The sequence below is a fragment of the Trichechus manatus genome, unplaced genomic scaffold (genome assembly GCF_000243295.1).
Source record: "Trichechus manatus latirostris isolate Lorelei unplaced genomic scaffold, TriManLat1.0 scaffold00031, whole genome shotgun sequence".
Classification (NCBI taxonomy): domain Eukaryota; kingdom Metazoa; phylum Chordata; class Mammalia; order Sirenia; family Trichechidae; genus Trichechus; species Trichechus manatus.
This window is the reverse complement of record NW_004443967.1, coordinates 3,480,152-3,503,184: the sequence shown is the minus strand read 5'-3', so window position 1 is coordinate 3,503,184 and position 23,033 is coordinate 3,480,152. Positions and strand designations below refer to the sequence as shown.

Here is a 23,033-nt window from a genome sequence, read left to right as displayed (position 1 = left end):
GCCCAGACATCAAAGTTTCTCCACTGTCTGGGGGTGGGGGCCCCAAATCAGCCACTCGCCCAAACCTAGATTCTGCTTCTCTTTTCCCCTTTCCGCATGGGGATGGAGAGAGGAGGAGAAAGAGAGTGAAGCCTTTGAAAATGTCTGCTGCTCATTTCCTCCCTGCTTGCCGCTCAATGCTTAGCAATTCACCTTGCAGGCGAGCCCCGCGATGCTCCCGTGGTGTACCTCTTAGCCACGCGGCAACTTTTTTCCCTTTTATGATATTTTGGGTTTCTGATTGCCCGCCAAGTCAAGCCTTTATCATTTAATAAGCAGAACAAAAAAAGAAAAAAGAAAGAAAAAAAATCCTCCAAGCCAGCCTTGGTCTAAATGGTCCTCCTTCCTGTCCTTGGCCTCTCCTAGGTGGGTCCTGGACATGTGGTAGGAGCTGGTGGGGCCACTCACCTGCAGGCAAGTGCCATCTCCATTAGGGCTCTTTTGCAAATGTTGTCATGTTAATTGCAAGGAGGCATGGACACATGGAACTGTCTCTTTGGAGACAGCTTTGCCCAGTAATTCACTGATGTCAGAAGGCAGGTGGAGGGCGGCAGAGAGGCAAGGCCATCTCAATGAGATTTTGATTCCCTGGGATCAGCCAGCCAGTCAGGAGACTAGAAAGGAATGCTGCTTTGACCACCAGCCCCAGTGCTGTGAGAGGATCTCACCTGTTTTCTTATCGATCTTCTTCACCAATTATCCTCAGGCCCTGGCACATAGCAGATGCTCAATAAGTATTTATTGAAAAGATAAACAAACCTGACGACACCTTTCATGCTTGAAACAGGGAAAGGTCTAATTATTTAGAAGTCTAGTCGGGACACTAACGAGCATGCCATCTAGTTCTCCTCACTGTGTCATCTCTCTCAGAAATGCAGCCCAGGACTCCAGAGGGGTGGGCTTGGATGAATAAGAGGAGACAAGAACAGAGCAGAGAGAGGCACTGAGGGTCACGATGCCTCCCCATGCCAAGATCCCTGGGTGGGGCCGTGTGGGGAGGATCTGCTCAGGGTGTAAAGAATCCATTTTGGGCCCTTCCCTAAATGCCAAATGGTGACATAAGGCTAGAGGAGCTCACCAAGGGCAACAATGTACTGGAGCCCAGGGTTCTAACTCCACCCCTGTCTTCCTGCTTTCTCTCCATCCTTCCCAGCCAAGGGATCTACCATGGGAAGGACCAGGGACCCTCACAAGTGGCCTCTCCTTGGCCAAGACTATCCTTAGACTGCTCATGTTTGCTTGAGTGTAGCCCTGGGCCAGAGCACAGTCCTTAGAAGAACCTGGTCAGGCTGCGGGCTTCATGGGCCAAGCTGTGTCCCAGGTAATCCATCTGTTACCTAATGGTGCAGCTGATATTCCTCTACGGAGCTGGTCTCCAGGGAACCAAGGCCCCCTCCACTGCTTGCAAAGACCACTAACCGCTCACTCCCACTGGTGGCAGATCTCTCTTCTCTTTACCTGCCTCACTGCCTTTAAATCCAAAATCTGCCCCTAATCCAAAATCACACAGAGGTATCAGTGACTGATGGAACTGAAACTGCTTAGAGAGCTGCATTTTCCTAGCGTTCAAGGTTGGAAACCAAAGGAGTCAGTCTTTAAAGATAGGCTTTCAGGCATCTACCAGCCCGTGGGGTGTCACTGTGCAGGGGCCTGGCTGACCTCGCAACTGTATATCCCTCAAAGGGCCAGGGCCTTGGCCACTTCCTGTGTTTGGAAAACTTGCAAACTGGGGGAAGGGGACAGTCGGGCTGGAGTCTCATGGAGAGGGACTGGCAGGGCTTCTGTCCCAGCTGGTTTGCTAGCCTATGGCTGATGGTTCTCCATTGAATTTAACATCTTCGCTCCAAAGAGGTGATGGATTCTAACCACATTCTGGGCTCTTCTCTCTTCTGATGGGGTAGGACAGGGAAAATTAACAGGAAAATACAGTAGTCAAAGTGCTGAGCGTAAAGCTGACACACAGTAGGACCTCAGTAAGTGCTGGCCAGGGCTTTGAACTGATTATTCCTGGTTCAATCATGGCCAAGGAAGTGACATCAAAATGGACTCAAATTAAAAAAAAAAAAAAAATTTGGCTGAATCAGAACCATAACTGGAATGGAAAAAATTATGGGTTGAAGCCCTGCTAGAAGTTTTATCTCCCTCTTAGAAAACAAGAGCAGCGTAAGCATTGCATAGCAACCAAATCTCTTGCCAGTCGGATTTTGTGCAGAGTTGGAAACAGCCGTGCCCCACTCCAAGATGGTGGCCGACAGTGCCACTTCAAGTGTGCGTTGCTCTCCTCAGTCCTGGCAACAATCCAACCTCCCCCCTCAGGGTTCTGAAAGGGCTCACTACGCCGCTTCTGAGTCTTCCCTTCCAGGGCTTTGACCTGTAATTTTTCCCATTCTGGTTATGGTTCCAGATCACTCAAATTAAAAAAAAAAAAATCGGGTCTCTTCTGGTTTCACTTTGTTGGCCATAACTGAACCGGTCGTCCTGGTTCGAAGCCCTGGTGTTGGCTGAGGGTGCCTCTGTGGCCTGAGCCCCTGGCAGAGCCTTCCAGAGAGAAGCTGGAACTGAGAAGGAGTTCATTCTCAACTCTGTGGGGCTTCCACATGCAAAAACATTCCTCTCCAACTTGGGTACTTATCCTGGCAAAATAAATTAAAAACAAAAATGTTGAGCTGAGCTGGAGAAGGGCCTTGGTTCCCCCTGGTCCTGTCCCCTCCTGAACACACCTGAGGGAGGCTGGGGGAGGTGGGGAGGCAGAGGCGGGCTGCAGGAATGGTACCCGGCCTGCCCCCAGGAAAAGTCCAGGCAGCTCTCAGCGGGGCTGCGTATGCAGCCGATCAATACAGGCTTCGGAGCTGCTGAGCTATTATTCACGCCAAAGGGCCTTGTTTGGATGAAGGAAAGGAGGGGTGCACAGGTTCACGGAATCACAGTTCAGAGCTCTGCTTCTTGGCACTTCTCCCCTTCCTCTGTGATGCCTTCATTATTTATGTAGCACGAGTAACAAGGCGATTCAGGATGAGGAAGTGCTTTTCCTACAGCATGCTGGGAGCCTCATGAGGCAACAGGGGTGGTCTGTGATTTGGGCAGGGTCCCATGAGAGACGCATGCTGTCTTTCCTCTTCTTTGGCTGCCTGCTGATGGGTCCAGGATAGTACAAAGTGGGGCCTACTCGCCTGTATTCCTCCCTCTTGGCTACTCCCTGGAAAGGGCCCTGCTAACCACCTCCTGCCCCGTGGTGCTGCGGAGTCCCTCCATCCTTCAACTGCACCCCATCTTTTCCTCATCTCTTTACACATTACCAACTCATTTGTCCTGCCATCTTGGTTTTCCTCTGCCATCTTAGTTTTGCCTTCCCTATTGGTTTATCCTTCCCATCTTGGTTTTCCTCTACCATCTTGGTTTTTCCCTACTTGCCTCTGGTAAACTGGCTCTGAAGTGTTTACCTTATTACTGATCTGGAATCCCAACAGTGGTAGGCAGCCTCTCTTGGTGCTCCCTGTGTCCTCCCACCTCCCCATCAGGAGGGGACACTGACCCTGACTCAATTACCAATTTCAAGACCTTGTATCCAGCTTTGGTTCTAATCACACACATTCTTCCTCTGCCTGGGCCTGGCTGATCTTGGGTACCCTTCAACATCACCCTTTTTGGATGCAGTGCCTGTGGCTCCAAGAACTTCTTTGAACTGTCCTCATCCAAGTCACATGCCCCATTTAGAAAAGATTGGCATCTTATCTAAGACTCACCTGGCAGATATCACTGGTCTGAGCCCACTGAGCCATAGTCAAAGTAAGCCATGTGTCTTAGTCATCTAGTACTGCTGTAACAGAAATACCACAAGTGGATGGCTTCAACAAAGAGAATTTATTCTCTCACAGTCTAGGAGGCTAGAAGTCCAAATTTAGAGTGCCAGCTCCAGGGGACAGCTTCCTTTGTCAGCACTGGAGGAAGGTCATTGTCATCAATCTTCCCTTGGTCTAGGAGCTTCTTCGTGCAGGAACCCCAGGTCCAAAGGATGCGCTCTACTCCTGGTGCTGCCTTCTTGGTGGTATGAGGTCCCCATGTCTCTCTGCTTGCTTCTCTCTTTTGTATTTCAAAAGAGATTGGTTTAAGACACAATCTAATCTTCTAGATTGAGTCCTACCTCGTTAACATAACTGCTGCTAATACCATCTCATTAATATCATAGAGACAGGATTTACAACACAGGAAAATCACATCGATGACAAAATGGCGGACAATCACACAATACTGGGAATCATGGCCTAGCCAAGTTGACAGATATTTTTGGGGGACACAATTCAATCCATGACATCATGTAAACCAGAGAAGTTTCCTGGGGTCTAGTTTAGGTTTAGTTTAGCATAGGGTGAGGCAGCACCCTTAACCTAGGTCTCTGGGAATTGGACTGGGGACTCTGAGCACATCTTCTGCTGAGCTGTGGGAGCATTCCAAGGGTGGTAGGTAGTCATGTGACTGGTCTGGAGTGGGTTGAAATGAAGACTTGAGACCCTCCAGATCCAGGAGCATCTGCCATCTCCATTATCACTGACAGTGGTCAATGAGGGCACAGAGCGAGGCTCGAGACCAGGCTGTACCTGGCTCATAGCTATGGGCTGGCCTCTCCCATGCCACCACTCCTGTAGGACCATCTGTCCTTGGGTGGGTGGTGCTGAAAGATGCTGCATTGAGCACAGGGCATGTACCATCTTTTCCCTTCACGCCCATAGTGTCACTGCGTAAGAGGTCTGGTCCCTCTGGGGATGCAAGGGTGGGAGTAGAAAGAGACTGGGAGAAAGGTATTTCCGGTTCCCTGGCAGTGAACAGAATGCCCAAGCCCTGAAATGCCAATGAAGCAGGCCTCTGAGGGTGATTTCCATCGTTCAGTAAATTCATAGAATCGGACTGGGCAACCAGCTGCAGCCAGCAGTTAAGGCATGGAGAACTCCTTCGACTTCTGGTCTAGGATGATATGATGGAGCTGTTTCCTTTCAGGCCCCTCAAGTGCACAGCCCGCAGAAAAGCAGATCAATTCACCAATGGCAAATCACAGAGACGAAAGCAGGTGGAAGGTCAAGGCCCGCAAAGTGCCGCTGCTGTTGCCTGTTAACTGTGTGCAATCAGCTTCAACTGACTGCACAGAGGCCCCCAGATGCCCTCCCTCACACCCCCATGCACAAGCCAACTGGACCCACAAGAGTCTTCCTTTAAGTTGTCCCTACTTACTCTCCCTCCAGACCACAGTCCTCCAACCACACACTCAGGCAAAGGGGGAGAGGCAAGTGAGCCAGGATTGGGGACTCACAGTGATTCCTTTGAAACCAGCCCCAGCCACAACCAACCAACAGTCCTTGGCTCTGGCCTCGTCCTCCCAGGAAAGCTACCTCCACTTCCAAGCACCGAGTGTCCTGCTAGGCTAGCAGTTCAAACCAAAGTGATGAGGAAATCATTGCTTGGATGTGGGCAAAAGTAGTTAATTCTCAACTATGTCGACAAACTGCTATAAATATTTATGCTGGGAAATTTCATTATTTAAAAATTCTGCTCTAAATTTCCAGCTAACTCCATGAAGAATGCCTGCTGAATAGCTTGCAAATTAAGAACAATTATTTTTCTCTTCTGCATTTGAATATAACTTACAGCTAAAGTCATTTAAAGGGGTTAACATCAACCTTAATTAAATATTAAAGTGTGCCTCTACCTGCTGCTATTGTTGCCCCTTCGAATAAGATATAACCTATTTTTGACAAGTTTTCATCTTTCTCTGTGGAAGACGCTACATGAAACCAAATCAGTGGCAAAGAGGAGAGTAATGAATAATCTATTTCATATTCCAACAGTACCCAGAGCTCGGAGTGGAAAAATATTCAGTCAGATGATGGCAAGAGGCTGCTGGGGTACCACATGACACAGCTAATGTTTAAATAATAATAATAAAAAAAGCGATAAACAAATCATTAGCCCTTAACAGTTGTTTAATGCAATTTGTTAATGAACGTAATGGTGGGGACTAATAATGAAAGAAAATAAAAACGTCTAAACAGGCGCCAAGTTGCTGGCGATGCGCAATTATTTCCTTGTCAAGTTTTTATGATTTAATGAGCTCCTCTGGGACTGACGGCTGTCAGTCAGTCGTGACTTTTTGACACCATTACAACTTCAAATACAGCAGCAGGCAGGCTGTTTTCCTCGGATTTGAAATACTGAAATGATCTGACAGTTTTAAAGAAAAGATGTGCAAAAAAAAAGAGAGAGATGGAGAGAAAGACAGTTGCTTTTCTTTGCCTTTCTTTCCCCCTCCCTCCTTCTACAGGGCAGATAATCTCTGGATGCTGTTTGGTAAGGAAAACCCAATCACTGAGGTCATTATCTGATGAGGTTTTTGGAACAGGCAGGCTTTTTCCCCCCTCTTTATTTCTTTACTTAATGATAACCCTCAATGGGCTTGCCCCGCATGGGACGGCCAGAGCCGCACAATTTTGTTCACCATTAATTTCAGCCTTTGAAGCTCAGGGCTCAGAAGCAGTAGCAAAGCAAACCCCCCACCAAGCTGGTTCCAAAATAAGATTTCTTCAATCCAGCCTGCCTTAAACAGAATAGCAAATGGCCTCCCAGCCCAGGCCTAGTGGCTGACGTCAATCTCACTGCATTTGTAGGCCTTCGCCTTCAACGTGGAGCATTTAAAACTCTTTACAACTTAAGAGACTTTAATTAAATTGCTTTCGATTCTGAAGCAGGGTAGCATCTGCTTTATTCACTCTGCCAGGGAAACTGCTTAGGTGGCGGCGTGAGTTTTACATGGCAAGAGTTTTCTTCTCCTCCTCCTCATCTTCATCTTCATCCTCCCTACCTCCATAAAACTTCATTTTTAACAAAGGCTCCCAACTTTAGAAACATTCATCTATTGACGTCTACCTATTAAGTATCTAGAACCTTTCACAGATCTAAGACCTGCTTCGAATTTGTGGACTTTCTTATTCCCCAGTGGGGCAGGGAAGGAGAAAGAGTACTTTGTCTTCCTTGGGGTTCCTTTGCGTCTCTCCTCCAGCATCCAGGAGGGTCAGGGGAGATGTTTAGGGGACCTTCTGACTCACTTCCTCACAAAGCACTTACTACCCTGGTCTATGAGATGGTCCCTCTGCAGGTGGGTTTGATGGAGCTGTTAGGCCAAGGGTTACCTGTTCATCTTCTTTCCACTCCCAAGGTGTCCTTGGGCAGAAGTTAAATTGGGGCAAAATCACAGGCAAGAGCTGATAAAGAGATAGAACTGGGAGGGAAAAAAAAGCCACTGAGAGGTGAGCACTGCATTTCTCTCTCTCATTTTATCTACTTCAACATGAGCCAAAGTTTGAGTTAAATGTTTAGGAGCCAGCAAGTTTAGATTAGGGGGTCAACCTTGCTTGCTGGGTGGCCTTAGGAAGAGTCTGCTGAGTGGTAGAAGGCATGGAGGCGCCAGGAGTGGCTCGATAACTAGTTATACACGTTAGCTAAGATCAACAGTTTCGAAGGACGCCATCAGAGGAGTGGGTATAATTCTTCACAAAGATTAGTGTTTCAGAATGAGGAGGAGGTTTTTTTTTACTCCAATGATTTCATCAATGTTTTTGGCAGTATAGAATTCCAGTATCAGAATAAAAGATTCTTGCAGAGATGGATCCCTTCAGCCGATAGGAAAATTAGCCCAGCCTCCCACTCCTCTGTTGTCCTACTTCCCTCTGCCAAAATCCCACACTGTCCTCCGAAGTCAGACTGCAGCTTTATTTACACAATACTAAATGATTTATTGGAACACATGCAGGCCCTGGCCTGCTTCGGTAAGTTCCATTTCTCTGGTGGCTTTTGGCATTCTGCATTTCCTCGCTAAGCCATAATGGTTCTCTTCTGAGCTGGGAGAAACATCAAGCGCTGCATCCGGGCAACCGTGGTCCGTGGGCACAGGTGGTTAGCATTTTGTATGAAGAGGATAGGTTTGCTTTTCAAGCATCCAAAGCTTCCAATTAGACTCGAAAGACATCATGGACCCTGGAACTGCCTAAGAAGTCTTAAGAAAAACACTTTTTGCTTTACAAGTAGGGGAAAAATGACCTCATCTTGGGCAACTTTAAGCATGATTACAAGCGAACTCATTTTGAACGCAATTCCTGTTACTCACAGACAAAGAGAAATGAAAGAAAATCACAGCGCATGTTAGAAGTTTGAATACACATTAAATTCAGGAAGGCTTTGCTAATATTTGTCAGTTTAAAAAAAAACAAAAACGAAAACCAAGCCATCCTTTTTTTTTTTGGAACACTCAGCAATCCCTTAATCTTTGAAAGGAGGTTAGTGAACATGTTCTGTGAAGTTTATTTCTAGTGGATCATCCTATAGGACTTTACTATATTTATAATCACATTTGAAATTTCACACTGACAGAGTCATGTTCTTGCTCTTACTGAAATATTCATGTTCTCTTTACATACTGGAATGGATGTGGAGAGACCCTTGTCAGACCTTTTGCATGTATGAGGGCTGCTTTTGGCAGTGCAAATATTAAAACCTGAAGGATACAGAGATGCTTACACAGGTCAGGGAAGACGAGGTCACAATTAAATACCGTGCCAAGGCTCACTTTGCCAGCAAACTCTAGGGAGTATGGAATTTTTGGAATGAAAGGGAATAGTTCTTGTAGCTGGTAATCAAAGTTGTGAAAAGTGGACATCAGGTGGACTCAGCAAAGACATTCTTGGGTAAAAAATAAAAATATGAGGCAATAGAAAAATAGGGAAATTTCCTGCACATCTGACATTAAATACCCACCTTTACAATGAAACCACTCAGGCAGGCGGGCTCTTCATTATGCTTGGGTAGGAAGCTGGCCCATCTGCTGGAGCAGTTCACTGGCTCCAGACCCTGGTTTTCTCTGCACTTGCATCCTTGGACATTACAGAAGGGCAAGTCGGTGACAAGCGGTGTGTGACAAACAGCCAGCCACGGAGCACACCCATCGGAAGCTCCAGGACTGATTCATAGCGCCCTCTCCCAGACCGTGACCCTGACACGCCCACAGGGCAAGGAAGAATGTCACAGGGGCTCTTTTGGTCAGTCGATGAAATGACCAACAGGCAAATAAACATTCACCTTCCCCTACGAAGAGCAAATCTGGGTGAAGACAAGCCTGGAAGAGGAAATCAACCCACATGCAAACAGGGATAGAAAATAGTTTTACACTCTTTGTGCTTCGGCTGCACACACAGTGGTGAGGGAGGGAGGGGTCACAGGGCCTGTCAGTGCAAAAGAATGATTCATGTGACCATTCTGTCTTAATTACTCAGAACAAGCCGTTGTTGCTGTTTATCAAGGGACAGCAGATACATCAGTGTCTTTTGACATAAAGAATAATCGCCATCAGGATGGTGATGACCACGATGATTGCCAGGATGATGAGCAGAATACGGTTCTGGATGATTCTAGGAGAGAGCAAAGGGAAAGAAAAAAAATCACACAGATAGACTGGAGGACATCTGCCAAAGGCCATCCAAGACCAAGTTGGCTAATCAAACAACAGCAGCACAGGTGGGGTGAGGAGCCTGGTTTTTCGTGTGCGTGCGCGTGTGTGTGCATGCTTATGTGTGTGTGTGCGTGTACAGGCAGCTTTTTGGTTCTCCAAAGACACACCAGGAAAGGAAATGAACGACTCCATGGTGATTGTCACACTGCACTCGGGGAAATGGTTACCGCAGAGCTGAGTGAATCAAATGGCTTTCTGGGCTCTGAGTACCATGTAGTCTCTTAAGTGACCAAGGGCCCCATGCGAGCTTCTCTTTTTCATTTAAAAAGTGAGACAAGGCTCATTTTTTGCAGTGTTTCCTGTTAAAGTGAGAGACGCTAAGGAAACACATGTCAGTAAGGTACTTACCTGCACAAAAAATACCCAGGGAGAAGTAAAAGCGAGACCGAGGAAGAAAAGGACAGGATTAAGAAGCAAGTGTCAAACTTGCAGTTTAGGCTGTAAAACCGTCATATGTCACTGCTGGCTCACCCTGGGTTACGTCACGAGGAAACGTTACATTTGCTCCATGGCAAAAAGATGGAAATGAGAAATAATAATAAGTACCCCAGGTGCTGCTTCAGCATTTGTGGGTGGGCCCTCCCCTCTAGGGCTCCTAACCCCCTGGGTTCTGGCTCTGCTGAAAGCTGATGGGGTCCTGAGAACGCAGAAGGAGAACCAGAACGGAGACAGGCATCTCAGATGCCTGCAGAGCGCTTCTCCTGAAGCTGTTTCATAATCTGTTACCTTGTTCTGAGAAAAGAGGCCGAACATCAAAATGCTTTGTTGAGACTTTCAAAGAGAACCCAGGTCAAACAGCCTCGCCCACGCTCGCTCTCACAGAACCACACGGAAATAGAGAGAGTGGCTGGCAGCCTAGGCGGCTCTCCACCCAGTTAAAACCCAATCCAACCATCCTCTATCAAGCAGGAAAAGGCCTGCTGCCTTACTGGAGGCACAGACCACTGGACAGGGGTCTTCCAGAGGGAAGAGCAAGGTGGGTTTAAGCCAGACCCCCAGTTTAACAAAGACTTCACCTTCCTACTTCGTATTTTTTCATTTTATTGTGGTAAAATTTACATAACAAAATATTTTCCATTTCGTTTTTATGTGCACGATTCAGTGACGTTAATCACATTCACCATGCTGTGTGACCATCAACACTATCTGTTTCCAAATTTTTCATCACCCTTAACAGAAACTCGGAGCCCTGGTGGCGCAGTGGTTAAGAGCCTGGCTGCTAACCAAAAGGTCAGCGGTTTGAATCTACTAGCCACTTCTTGGAAACTCCATGGGGCAGTTCTACTCTGTCCTACAGGGTTGCTATGAGTCGGAATCGACTCGATGGCAATGGGTCTGATTTTTTGGTTAATAGAAAGTCAGTACCCCTTAAACAATAACTCCCTCTTTCCCTCTCTCACCTGCCCCTGGTAGCCGCTAATAAACTTTGGTCTCTGAGCATTTGCCTATTCCAGGTATTTCAGATAAGTAAGATCAAACGATATTTGCCCTTTTGTGTCTGACATATTTCACTCATGTTTTCAAGGTTCATCCATGTTGTAGCAAGTATCAGAACTTCATTTCTCTTTATGGCTGAGTAATATTGTATTGTATGGCTACACCCCCTTTTGTCTATCCATTCATCTGTTGATACAGACATGGGCTGCTTCTACCTTTTGGCTATTGAATAGTGTTGCAATGAACATTAGTATACAAGTATCTGTTTGAGTCCCTGCTTTCAAGTCTTTGAGTATATCCCTAGCAGTGGAATTGCTGGCTGCTTTGTATCTTCACAAATAAATCTCTGCAGGGTCTTCACCACCTTGTCTAGCTTCCATATGAGTTTATTTCTTGGAAGGATGATGGCATCAGATTATAGTTGCAGTCAAGTTCCTCCACATTCTCAGCTCCCACTCTGACCCCTCACCCCGCCTCCGCAAACCTAAATGGATGGATGGGAGCTGTCACCTCTGACAAACCCACTCCCTTGTGGCACCCTAAAAGGACTAGCTCCCTCTCCTCCTGACAGGTTACAAAATGATCACATTTGCTGACACGTCTTCCGCAAAACTGCGTCAGCGCCTATGTCCGCTCTCCTGCAGGAGACGAATGGTCCGCTTCGTCCTCATTTATCACGGAGGCTCGGCTAAGATCTGTCTCGTTTATTTTTTCCCTTCCCCACTAGAAAGGCTGTGCCCCGACATTAATTCTTCTGCGATGACAGCTAATTCCGATTTAACAGGCCATATTTACTCCCAGGGTAGGAAGATTCTCTGTCCCCAAAATAAATACATACAAATAGACCGTCATGGCTTATTAAAGTGAAGCTAATTATGAACACTGATCGGTGCTACTTGTTGGCTGAATTTAAAACCCACACAGATTTTTTTCCCCCTTTTCTCTGGAAAGGGCAGAAGTCTTCCCAACAGTCCCTACATATCTGGCTTGCCCAAGCCCCTGTCAAAATCTCTACTTACCACTGTCCCCTCATCAGACTTGCAAAGGAAATCAGCAAAATTGAAACTCAGCAGTGAAACAGATTAAAAGCATGAAAACTCTTTAAAATTCTGTCTTAAGTAATATACGGTAACGTGTCTCTTGTACGGCTTGGTTGACAATCATTTTATTTGTGGGTTGAGGGCCCCCAGGCATCCATGATGCTAATTTACAAAGGATTAACTGTGGGTGTTACTTGTCTAATCGGAGGCATGGTTAGAAAAAGGAACACACTAGAGTCAAATCCTCAGCTCTTCCTGGCTTTCCTACTTGGGCTTCCCTCATTTCAAGCCAAAGAAGAGTGGGCTGTACCCCACGTTCTTCCCTAACAGCTCATGTGTTTAATTCACTCAGCACACACCTGATCCCCAAACGGCTCTACCTCGTCGCTGTCTCTCAAGGGTTCTGAAAGACCAACTTTCCATTCCCTCCTTTGTGTATGCATGGAGCCTGGCTGGCTTCCCCTCACAGCCCCCTCTCCGGCTGCTGTGGACTTACCTGTGTGGACGATGTGGAATTCACCTCTAGAGCCTCAGCACATGCCTGGCACACAGGCACTCAAAAGATAATTGTCCAAGGGATGATAACAAAAGAACGCAGCCCGGGTAACGGATAATCATTCCATACAAGATAGGAGAGCCGAGAAATCTGTGCAAATTTAATTTGCAGGAAAATCTCCGGGAGTCTGCGTAGAAAGCCTGAATTGAAAAGGTCAAGTATAGCCCCAACGATGGAACTTCCTATCAGGGGTATCTCCTCAGAGCACTACTGGGTCTTCTGCCTGAAGCTAGGAAAGTAAAGGTCCCTGTGGAAACGAAGCGTGCTGGGGGTGGAAGTGCGAAGAAGAGGCCATTTGCTTTCAAACCAGAAGCCAAGCCAGTTGGTGTTGAGTCGGCTCTGTGTGTCAGAGCAGAACTGTACTGCGTTGGGTTTTCAATGGCTGACTTTTTGGAAGTAGATCACCAGGACTTTCTTCCGAGGAGCCTGTGGGTGGACTAGAACTTCTAACCTTTCTATTATCAGTTGAGTGCATTAACCGTTTGCACTGTCTAGGGACTCCTTTTCAAAATGAAAGGCTGGCAGATATTTGAGCTGAAGGATACTGAGGGGCAAAAATGAGTTGGAACAGACGGGTTGGAAGTGAGCTTGACTCTGGTCAGGCCATCAACCCAGCTTTGAACATCAAAGGTGATGGGCAGCTCCTCTAAGGGCCAGGAATAGGTCCCTGGGTGGCGAAAACAGTTTGCACTTGACTACTAACCTAAAAGTGGGTGGTTTGAACCCACCAAGCAGTGCCACAGAAGAAAAGCCTGGCGGTCTGATCCCACAAATACTGTTGTTGCTGTTAGGTGCCATCAAGTAGGCTCCAAGTCATTGCGACTTTATGTATAATAGAACGAAACGTTGCCCAGTCCTGCGCCATCCTCACAGTCGTTGCTATGTTTGAGCCCATTGTTGCAGCCAGAGTGTCAATCCATGTCATTGGGGGTCTTCCTCTTTTTCGCTGACCCTCTACTTTACAGTAGAGATTACAGACAAGAAAACCGTATGGAGTGTTTCTACTCTGTAACAAACACTGGGTTGCCATGAATCTGAATTGACCCGCAAGCGAGGGGTTTGGTTTGGTTTGGTTTAATGACCAGGAAAGTGAGCTGTTGGGGCCTTTGAGTGGACAGGACTGAGCCAGTTTGGAGGGGCAACAAAGGCTGGCATTGGTGAGCCCCATCTGTGAGGAAGCCTAGAGGACAGTCACAGCCAGGGCCGCCAGCGGGTATAGCTATAGGCAAAGCAGAAAGGAAAGCAGAGTTTGGAAAGAATCACAGAAACGAGCCAGGAAGAGGGGTTCCCCAGTTAGTGAGACCCAGAAAGAACTTTGGAGGAACTGAAAAATACTACCTTCTCACTTTGGGGAAGGGGGGGCTTTATGTTCAACTAGAGATGCAGCAAGCAGTCTCAATCTCCCTTTTGAAAATGCAAAGTGTGTTTACCCAGTAAATAATTTAAGAAAGAATATACACTTGAAAGAAGACATCCACTGAAACAGCCGGGCTAAAGCGCCTCCAGGCAAAAACTTGTGCATCTGCATGCTGCATTCTATTAAGTGAGCACACTGTGGCTTTAAAAGAATGCAGAGCCAAATTAAAAGGAATGTGGGCCCACAACATCAAGGATTCTCCAAGTTTACATTATGAATCACAGTGCTGTTGATACAAGATGAATTAACCATTTACTTTAAGGCTGAACTCACAAAGTACTATTGAAAATACTGATCCCTGTGTGGAACCCGGGGAGTAGCTAATCTTTCCATTGCCGGTCTCCTCCCCCTCTGGAAACAAGCTCCTGCGTGTGGCAGCCGGAATCAGAGAAGACTGGTTAAAGCAAAGCAGGCAGGCATGACACCTGACACAGTTCTCTGCTCTGGCTCCAGGAGCCCAGCCACCGGGGTTCTCCAATCCTTCCGGGCACAGGCTGCACTGACCTGTCCCTTGGTGACAGGTATGGCCATGCAACTTGCTTTGGCCAATGAAATGTGAGCAAAAGTGCTGGGAGTCACTTCCAGACGGAGGCATTTAATTGCCAGTGCTTGACTCTCCTTCCCTGCTATTTGATAGCACACAACAACATGCTCCAGAGGGGGTGCATTGGTGGCTCCATGGTAGAATTCTCTCACCTTCCATGTGGGAGACCCAGGTTCCTTTCCTGGCCAATGCACCTCATGCACCTTATCTGTCTGTCATTGGAGGCCTGCATGTCACTAAAATGCTGAACAGGTTTCAGTGGAGCTTCCAGATGAAGACAGACTGGGAAGAAAGGCCTGGTGATCTACTCCTGAAAATCAGTCAATAAAGAGCCTATGAAGCACAATGGTCCAGTCTAAACTGATTATGGGGATGGCTCAAGAATGGGCAATGTTTCATTCCATTGTGCATGGGGTCACCGTGAGTCAGGGGTCAACTTGCAGGCAGTCAACAGCAACACCAACAATATGTTCCAGAGTGTAGTTACAGGATGGCGTCGACTCCCACTGCCTGGACCCCTGAGTCATCACATGGAGGACGATTGCCCTGGAGACTCATCTGGACTCACAATGAACTTTTCTTAAGCCAATGAGATTTAAAGGAGGTATCTGGCCAGGTCAAATGAGGTCTGTTTAACGTAGCCCAGAAGCCAGCGTATGGTCAGGGCTGATACGTTTTCTTTCCTTTCTGTAAGGATAAGGTTTTTGCCTCCTGGTTTCTAAAAGCTGGGATTCTTTTCTGTTATGTTGATTGTAACACCTATCACTGAAGAATCAGGAGCTTCTTCCAGCTGGAACCAGTGCCACTGTGTGTTAATGAATGATGATATCACACATGATGCTTCTGCAAGTCCAGCTAAGCACTCTGCTGCCCGTATATAGCAGACATACATTGGCCACGTTTATTTCTCCACCCTAAATATCTGACACTACTTCTAGCTACAGGGGTAGAGCTGTGACCTAGGCTAAGACAGCCAGAGCATTCCACATCCCTGGCCACAGTGACTGGACCAGGAGCAGGAATGTGACTTACGCGAGTTCAACAGATCAGAACCTTTGCCTGGAGTGCTGGGCCATCTGGACAGGGTGGTGTATAGACGTAAGCCCTGGATCTGCTGCAGCCATTTTGTTCCCATGAGGGAAGCCAGCCTAAGAAAGAAGCTGACCAATGGAAGGAAGCAGAGTTGGAAGAATGACAGAGGAATGGAACCTCAGCTCTGAAGACATGGTGAACCTCTAGATCAGGCCACCCTTCCTTTGCACTTGCAGTTACGCAAGAAAACAACTTAACTTTATTTTTCAAGCCAGTTTACGTTCAGTCTTCGAGTTATTTGTTACTAAAAGCCCTTTCAGGGTGATTCATCCGGGTTCCAAAACCAAGTCCTTGATCTACAGCATACTTTCCTGTCTTTTCCAAGAAGAATTCTCTGACCTTGTCCCGTTTCTCCCCCTATATTTCCCTGCGTATCTCTCTCACCACTATACTCACCACATGGTTTTATGAGTTTCTGCATCTGTTCAGGATTCTCCAGCAAACAGTGGAGCTTCTGGGTCTGAATCTCCTTTGTCTTTTGTATCTGTAGTGCCCACCACAGAGCCAGGCATGGACATCCCCCCAGAAAATGTTTGCCAAATGAACGAAGAAGAAAATGAGAACATCTACCTACAGATGTTCCCCTAAAGGTCCAGGTAGCACTAAGAGCTGCTTATAGACAAGCACAGCTTTAGGAGTTAGCTATTAGCCACCCTCCCATTAAGGATGCCAGCAGTGTCCAAACCCTTTTACATTCATTAGCTGGAGAGTGCACGACACTCTACAGGTTCAGAGAGATGTCTTGTACATGCCCTCCTGCCTGGCCGACCAGCCTGAATAATGATGCCCACCATTTGAGGTCTGATAGAACAGTAATAATTGGCAGGACAATTAGCAACCGCGTAGGCATAGGATAAACTCTGAGGCAAAGGAACTTATACCTGCTTCTGTCTAGGTACTTCCCAAAACAAAGGTCAGAGGAAAGGCTCTCCAAGTTTTAAATCCAATCCAATGTTAGAATTCACTAGAACGACATGAAAACAGGAGCAGGGGAAAATAGTTAATTGTCATCAGTCTTGAATGTTAACTCCAATTTGAAGCATTATTTTCAAAGCTGGGCACATGGCTGTTTCTGAGCTAGAGCCATGTGGTTATCATGCCACCTGATAATTCCCAGACAGGGCCTTTTATGTCCTGCATCTCTCTGGAGGAACCTCCAGCTCCACCCGAGGAATTCAGGTGGGGCTGGCCTCACTCTCGGATTCCAAGGGTGGATATATGACCCAGGCAGGCCCAGGCAATGACCGCTTTAGATCCCTTGTGTTTTGCTATGATGATGGAAGTTATGCCACCAGTATTTCAAATACCAGCAGCATAACTATGGTGGACGGCTTTCAGCAGAGCTTCCAGACGAGGAGGAAAGACCTGGTAATCTACTTCCAAAAATTAGCCAATGAAAACCTTATGGACCACAACAGAATACTGTCCAATATAGTGCTGGAAGATGGCAAGGGCCGGGCAGTGTTTCATGTTATTCATAAGGTCGCCGTGAATCAGAGCTGACTGAACAGCAACTAACAACAACAATCCCTTGCACAACTATTTGTTCAGAAATTGGCATGCGACCCAAGCCAGATAGCGACACCTGGGATTTTTCCTGGAAAATCAAGAAACAGGTACTGTCTTTACTGGGATTGGCTGCAGTGACAATGGAAGTCGAGAGCTGCTGGGGACCATTGTTACCACCATGCAGGAGGGGTCTGCCCACAGGAGGCCAACACAGAGGAACAGAGAGCCAAGAGATGAAGGAACACAAACAAACACAAACCCAGGTTCAGATGACATCATTTGAACCCCTGGATCCTGTTGTGTGCTTGAAACCCGAAGAGTTACATTTTAAGCTACCCAGTTATAAGACCAAAACATTTCATTTTGGGTTGAATAAGTTGGGTTGGAACTTCTCTCACTTTCAGCTATTATCAGTTCTCAGATCCAGTCCAGAAGATGCACTTAAAGGTCTTCTCTTGGGCTTCATAATGTCTGTTCTCCATGTCCTCACCTCGTCCCCATCTCTGCCTCTCACATTTACTGTGGATCTAGACAGGGTCTTCCTTCAATGATAGGCTGGCCCCCACCTGGTTCCCCGGAAGCTTTGCATCACAAGCTTCAGGACATGTTGATTCTTTCATCTCAGAATGAAAATTACCATTCAGGAGCAGAGCAGGAACCTTGCCCAAAGCCGTGTCACGTAAGACTCACCCCACAACTCATACCTCTGGGATAAGCCATTTGAAATGGGGAGAAAACCAGATGTTATTTTGGGGCCAGCCTAGCAAGCCATCATCAGCCATTAGTAGTCCACATTTGCTAACATGGGTTTAGGTGGTCAGTCATGCAAGAGCCCTGAGGGGATGGGAGACAGGAGAGTTAAGTTTTGATAGGTGGAGATGCTAAGCTCTCCAGTCAGGAACCGTGGGGAGCCAGGAGCCAGTACCAGAGCACCGGCAGAGCTAGGTCAGATCCCAGTTGAGGAATAGATTAGTTTTGCCTCATTCTAAACTTCTACTTAGTTTAACCAAAAAACCAAAACTAAACCAGTTGCCATCAACTCTCACTCGTGGTGACCCTATGTGTGTCAGAGTAGAACTGTGCTCCATAGGGTTTTCAATGGCTGATTTTTGGAGATTGCCTGGCCTTTCTTCCGAGGCACCTTGGGGGTAGACTCCAGTCGCCCTTTCGGTTAGCAGCTCTAGTGTTTGTGCCAGCCAGAGATTCTCTTGGTTTAACAGGGGTCAGCAAACTTTTTCTGTAAAGGGCCAGACAGTAAATATTTTAGGCTTTGCGGACTTTGCCCTTATAGCAAAAAAGTAGCCATAGACAAGATGTAAATGAATGGGGGTGGCTGTGTTCCAATAAAACTTTATTTATCGACCCTGGACTTTGAAGTTCATATAATTTTCATGTGTCAACAAATATTCTTCTTTTGAATTTTTTTTTTTCCCAACCGTTTAAAAATATAAGAGCCATTCTTAGCTCACAGATTGTATAGAAACAGGCAGTGGGCCGGTTTTGGCTTGCTGTCTGGGGTTTGCCTGCCCTTGTCTAACAGCCATCAGCTGGAAGACTGGGGAGGTCCTTGGACCGCGCACAGGCAGCGTGGATGGGTATGGCAGGCCCGGCCACGTGCCTCCAAAGAAAAAGGAAAACACAGAGTTCCTGCCCTCTGGGAGCTTACGGGGTCACAATGAGCCATCCATTACAGAAGGCTGACAACAAGGACCGCACTTAAAGGACTGCCAGCAGTGTGACAATTTGTTGTGTGCCCACAATACTGGATTTGCCTGGGTGACCTGCAGCAAGTCACTCCGTGACACTTGGGGTTTCAGTTTCTGCCCAAACACAATCAGCCAACTCACCAGCCACCCTAGGGAGAAAAGGATTAACTAATTAAAGCCATGTCCCACTTCGAAGAGGTAAAGCCCAGGGCACACATGCAGTCAGCAGAACATTCTGGGAAAGGAAATGGCAGTTCAGGAAAGGCGAGAGTAACCCGTTGTCAGAGGCTGGGGGAGCCACCTGGGAAAATTCCAGTGGCTGGCAGGGAAGGTGGAGGCAGGAAAGCCAGGAAGCTGCTGCCTCCCCAGGCTAGCCAGGCTTCTCGTTTCCATAGAGAGGTATCTACCTGCGCCTCACTGACAGTCTCCCCAGCAGGTCCCAGCCTTCTCTCCGAGGTGGTAACATCAACATCAAAAGGGAAAAGCAGAGTTTCTCATTGGTTGGCTTGGGGATACCTTCCCAGCCTGGGAAGGCAGCCAACAAGTACCTGTCAGAGCCCACTGATAAGTCCGATGGGTTTTGATCAATGATGTGTAGTTACATTGCACTCTCCGTGGCCAAATGTGTACATCAAATTTCAGCCTGCACACCACAGCCTCTGCCATTCTTAAATATGGACTTGGTGATGGCAGGGGGCCTGGAGAGAGGCTTGGCTGGCCACAGGCTTTCAGATAAGATCAAGGCAGCTCACTTCAATCAAAGGGCTTGGAAGGAACTTGAAGAGAATTAAATAACAGATGCTCTAGGAATGCAAGGTATACTTAATCCCTCACAGGCTTGCAAACTGCTAGAGTTGGAAAAGGTTTCCCTGACCTAGTTTATTTTAGAGCTGAGGATACTGAGGCCTTGAGAGGTAAGGGCACGTGCCCAAGGTCAATCACTCAAGGGCACTGCCAGGTCTTCTGACTCCCCAGGCCTGTTCCTGTTTCACGGTAACATCCATTCTCATCCGACTGGCCAGTCCTGCTGCAGCATCTGTCCATAACAGCAACTCAAAAATGTCTAATGCTACTACAGGTCATTCAACGGAAATCAAGGAACACAACTCAAAAACTATCAACGGCCCCTACTTCTCACTGAGACCAACCCAATTCTAATTCTCTAAAATGAAATCGGACAATCATATGGTCTACTATGCCGGGAATGACAAATTGAAGAGGAATGACATTGCATTCACTGTCAAAAAGAGCATTTCAAGATCTATCCTGAAGTACAACGCTGTCAGTGACAGGATAATATCCATACGCCTACAAGGAAGTTAATACAACTGTTATTCAAATGTATGCACCAACTACTAAGGCCAAAGATGAAGAAACTGAAAATTTTTACCAACTTCTGCAGTCTGAAATTGACTGAACATGCAATCAGGATGCATTGATACTTATGGTGACTGGAATGTGAAAGTTGGAAACAAAGAAGAAGGACTGGTAGTTGGAAAATATGGCCTTGGTGATAGAAATGATGCTGGAGATAGGATGATAAAATTTTGCAAGACCAGACTTTTTTTTTTTTTTAAATGGTTCTGGCCTCTAGATTTTAATTTCTTGGTGACAGGATCTATATTTGTTTTTTTTAAAATTTCATTTTATTGTACTTTAAGTGAAAGTTTACAATTGCTATGTGACCCTAACTGCTCTCCCTATACTGTGATAGCACATTCCTCCTTTCCACCCCTGATTTCCCATGTCCATTCAACCAGCTCCTGACCCTCTCTGCCTTCTCATTTTGTCTCCAGACAGGAGCTGCCCATTTAGTCTCATGTATCTACTTGAGCTAAGAGGCACACTCTTCACGAGTATCATTTTATGTCCCATAGTCCAGTCTAATCTTTGACTGAAGAGTTGGCCTCGGGAATGGTTTTAATGCTGGGTCCACGGGCCATGCTCTCTGGGGTTCCTCCAGTCTCAGTCAGACCATTAAGTCTGGTCTTTTCACTAGAATTTCAGTTCTGCACCCCACTTTTCTCCTGCTCCAACAGGGACTCTCTGTTGTGTTCCCCGTCAGGGCGGTCATTGGTGGTAGCCAGACACCATCTAGTTCTTCTGAAGACCAGACTTCTTCATTGCAAATACCTTTTTCAACAACATAAATGGCGACTATACACATGGACCTTACCAGATGGAGTACACAGGAATCAAATTGACTACATCTGTGGAAAGAGATGATGGAAATGTTCCATATAATCACTCAGAACAAGGCTGCAGCAGACTGTGGAACAGACTATCAATTGCTCATATGCATGTTCAAGCTGAAGCTGAAGAAAATTAGAACAAGTCCACAAGTGCCGAAGTATGACCTTGAATACCTCCCACCTGAATTCAGAGACTATCTAAAGAATAGATTTGATGCGTTGAACACTAATGACCAAAGACCAGACGAGTTGTGGAATGACATCAAGGACGTCATACATGAAGAAAGCAAGAGGTCATAAAAATAGAGGAAAGAAAGAAAAGACCAAAATGGACGTCAGAAGAGACTCTGAAACTTGCCCTTGAACATCTGGTAAAGTGAAAGGAAGAACGATGAAGTAAAAGAGCTGAATGGAAGATTTCAAAGGGCAGCTTGGGAAGACAAACCAAAGTATTATAATGAAATGTGCAAAGACCTGGAGTTAGAAAACCAAAAGAACACGCTCAGCATTTCTCAAGCTGAAAGAACAGAAGAAACAATGCAAGCCTCAAGCTGCAACAGTGAAGGATTCTATGGGCAAAACACTGAATGATGCAGGAAGCATCAAAAGAAGATGGAAGGAATACAGAGTCACTGTACTAAAAAGAATTGGTCGATGTTACAATCATTTCAGGAGGTAGCGTATGATCAAGAACCGATGGTATTGAAGGAAGAACTCCAAGCTGCACTGAAGACACTGGTGAAAAAGAAGGCTCCAGGAATTGATGGAATACTAACTGAGGTGTCTCAACAAACAGTTGCAGTGTTGGAAGTGCCCACTTGTCTATGCCAAAAAATTTGGAAGACAGCTACCTGGCCAACTGACTGGAAGAGATCCGCATTTGTGCCTATTCCAAAGAAAGGTGATCCAACAGAATGTGTGGAAATTATCGAACAATATCATTAATATCACATGCAAGTAAAATTTTGCTGAAGATCATTAAAAAATAGTTGCAGCAGTACATCAACAGGGAACTGCCAGAAATTCAAGCCAGATTCTGAAGAGGACGTGGAACGAGGGATATCACTGCTGATGTCAGATGCATCCTGGCTGAAAGCAGAGAATATCAGAAAGATATTTACCTGTGTTTTATTGACTATGCAAAGGCATTTGACTGTGTGGATCATAACAAATTTTGGATAACACTGAGAAGATCGGGAATTCCAGAACACTTAATTGTGCTCATGAGGATCCTGTACATAGACCAAGAGGCAGTTGTTCGAACAGAACAAGGGGGATACTGTGTGGTTTAAAGTCAGGAAAGGTGTGCATCAGGGTTGTATCCTTTCACCATACTTATTCAATCTGTATGCTTAACAAATAATCTGAGAAGCTGGACTGTATGAAGAAGAATGGGGCATCAGGATTGGAGGAAGACTCATTAACAACCTGCGTTATGCAGACACAACCTTGCTTGCTGAAAGTGAAGAGGACTTGAAGCACTTACTGATGAAGATCAAAGATCACAGCCTTCAGTATGGATTACACTTCATTATAGTGAAAACAAAAATCCTCACAACTGGACCAATAAGCAACATCATGATAAACGGAGAAAAGACTGAGGTTGTCGAGGATTTCATTTTACTCAAGTCCACAATTAACATCCATGGAAGCAGCGGTCAAGAAATCAAGCGACACATTGCATTGGGCAAACCTGCTGCAAAAGATCTCTTCAAAGTGTTAAAAGGCAATGATGTCAACTTGAAGTCTAAGGTGTGCTTGACCCAAGCCATGGTGTTTCCAATAGCCTCATACGCATGCAAAAGCTGGACAATGAATAAGGAAGACCGAAGAAGAATTTATGCCTTTGAATTATGCTGCTGGTGAAGAATACTTAATATACCATGGACTGCCAGAGGAACGAACAAATCTGTCTTGGAAGAAGTACAGCCAGAATGCTCCTTAGAAGCGAGGA

At 46.3% G+C, this 23,033-nt stretch overlaps 1 protein-coding gene across 2 annotated transcripts in view; it reads right to left on the bottom strand.

Annotated features, from left to right (window-relative positions):
* Window positions 1-4,318: 4,318 nt before the first annotated feature.
* VTI1A (vesicle transport through interaction with t-SNAREs 1A) overlaps window positions 4,319-23,033 on the bottom strand; it is a 396,202-nt gene continuing 377,487 nt past the window's right edge. Inside the window, exon 8 of one of the 2 annotated variants that reach the window (XM_023729947.1) lies at window positions 4,319-9,485. In XM_023729947.1, the coding sequence (XP_023585715.1) occupies window positions 9,392-9,485 (94 nt within the window). In that variant the 3' untranslated portion in view covers window positions 4,319-9,391. Of the gene's footprint in view, window positions 9,486-15,196; window positions 16,637-23,033 lie in introns of those variants that run through there. The other variant, XM_023729949.1, reaches the window with a different exon arrangement.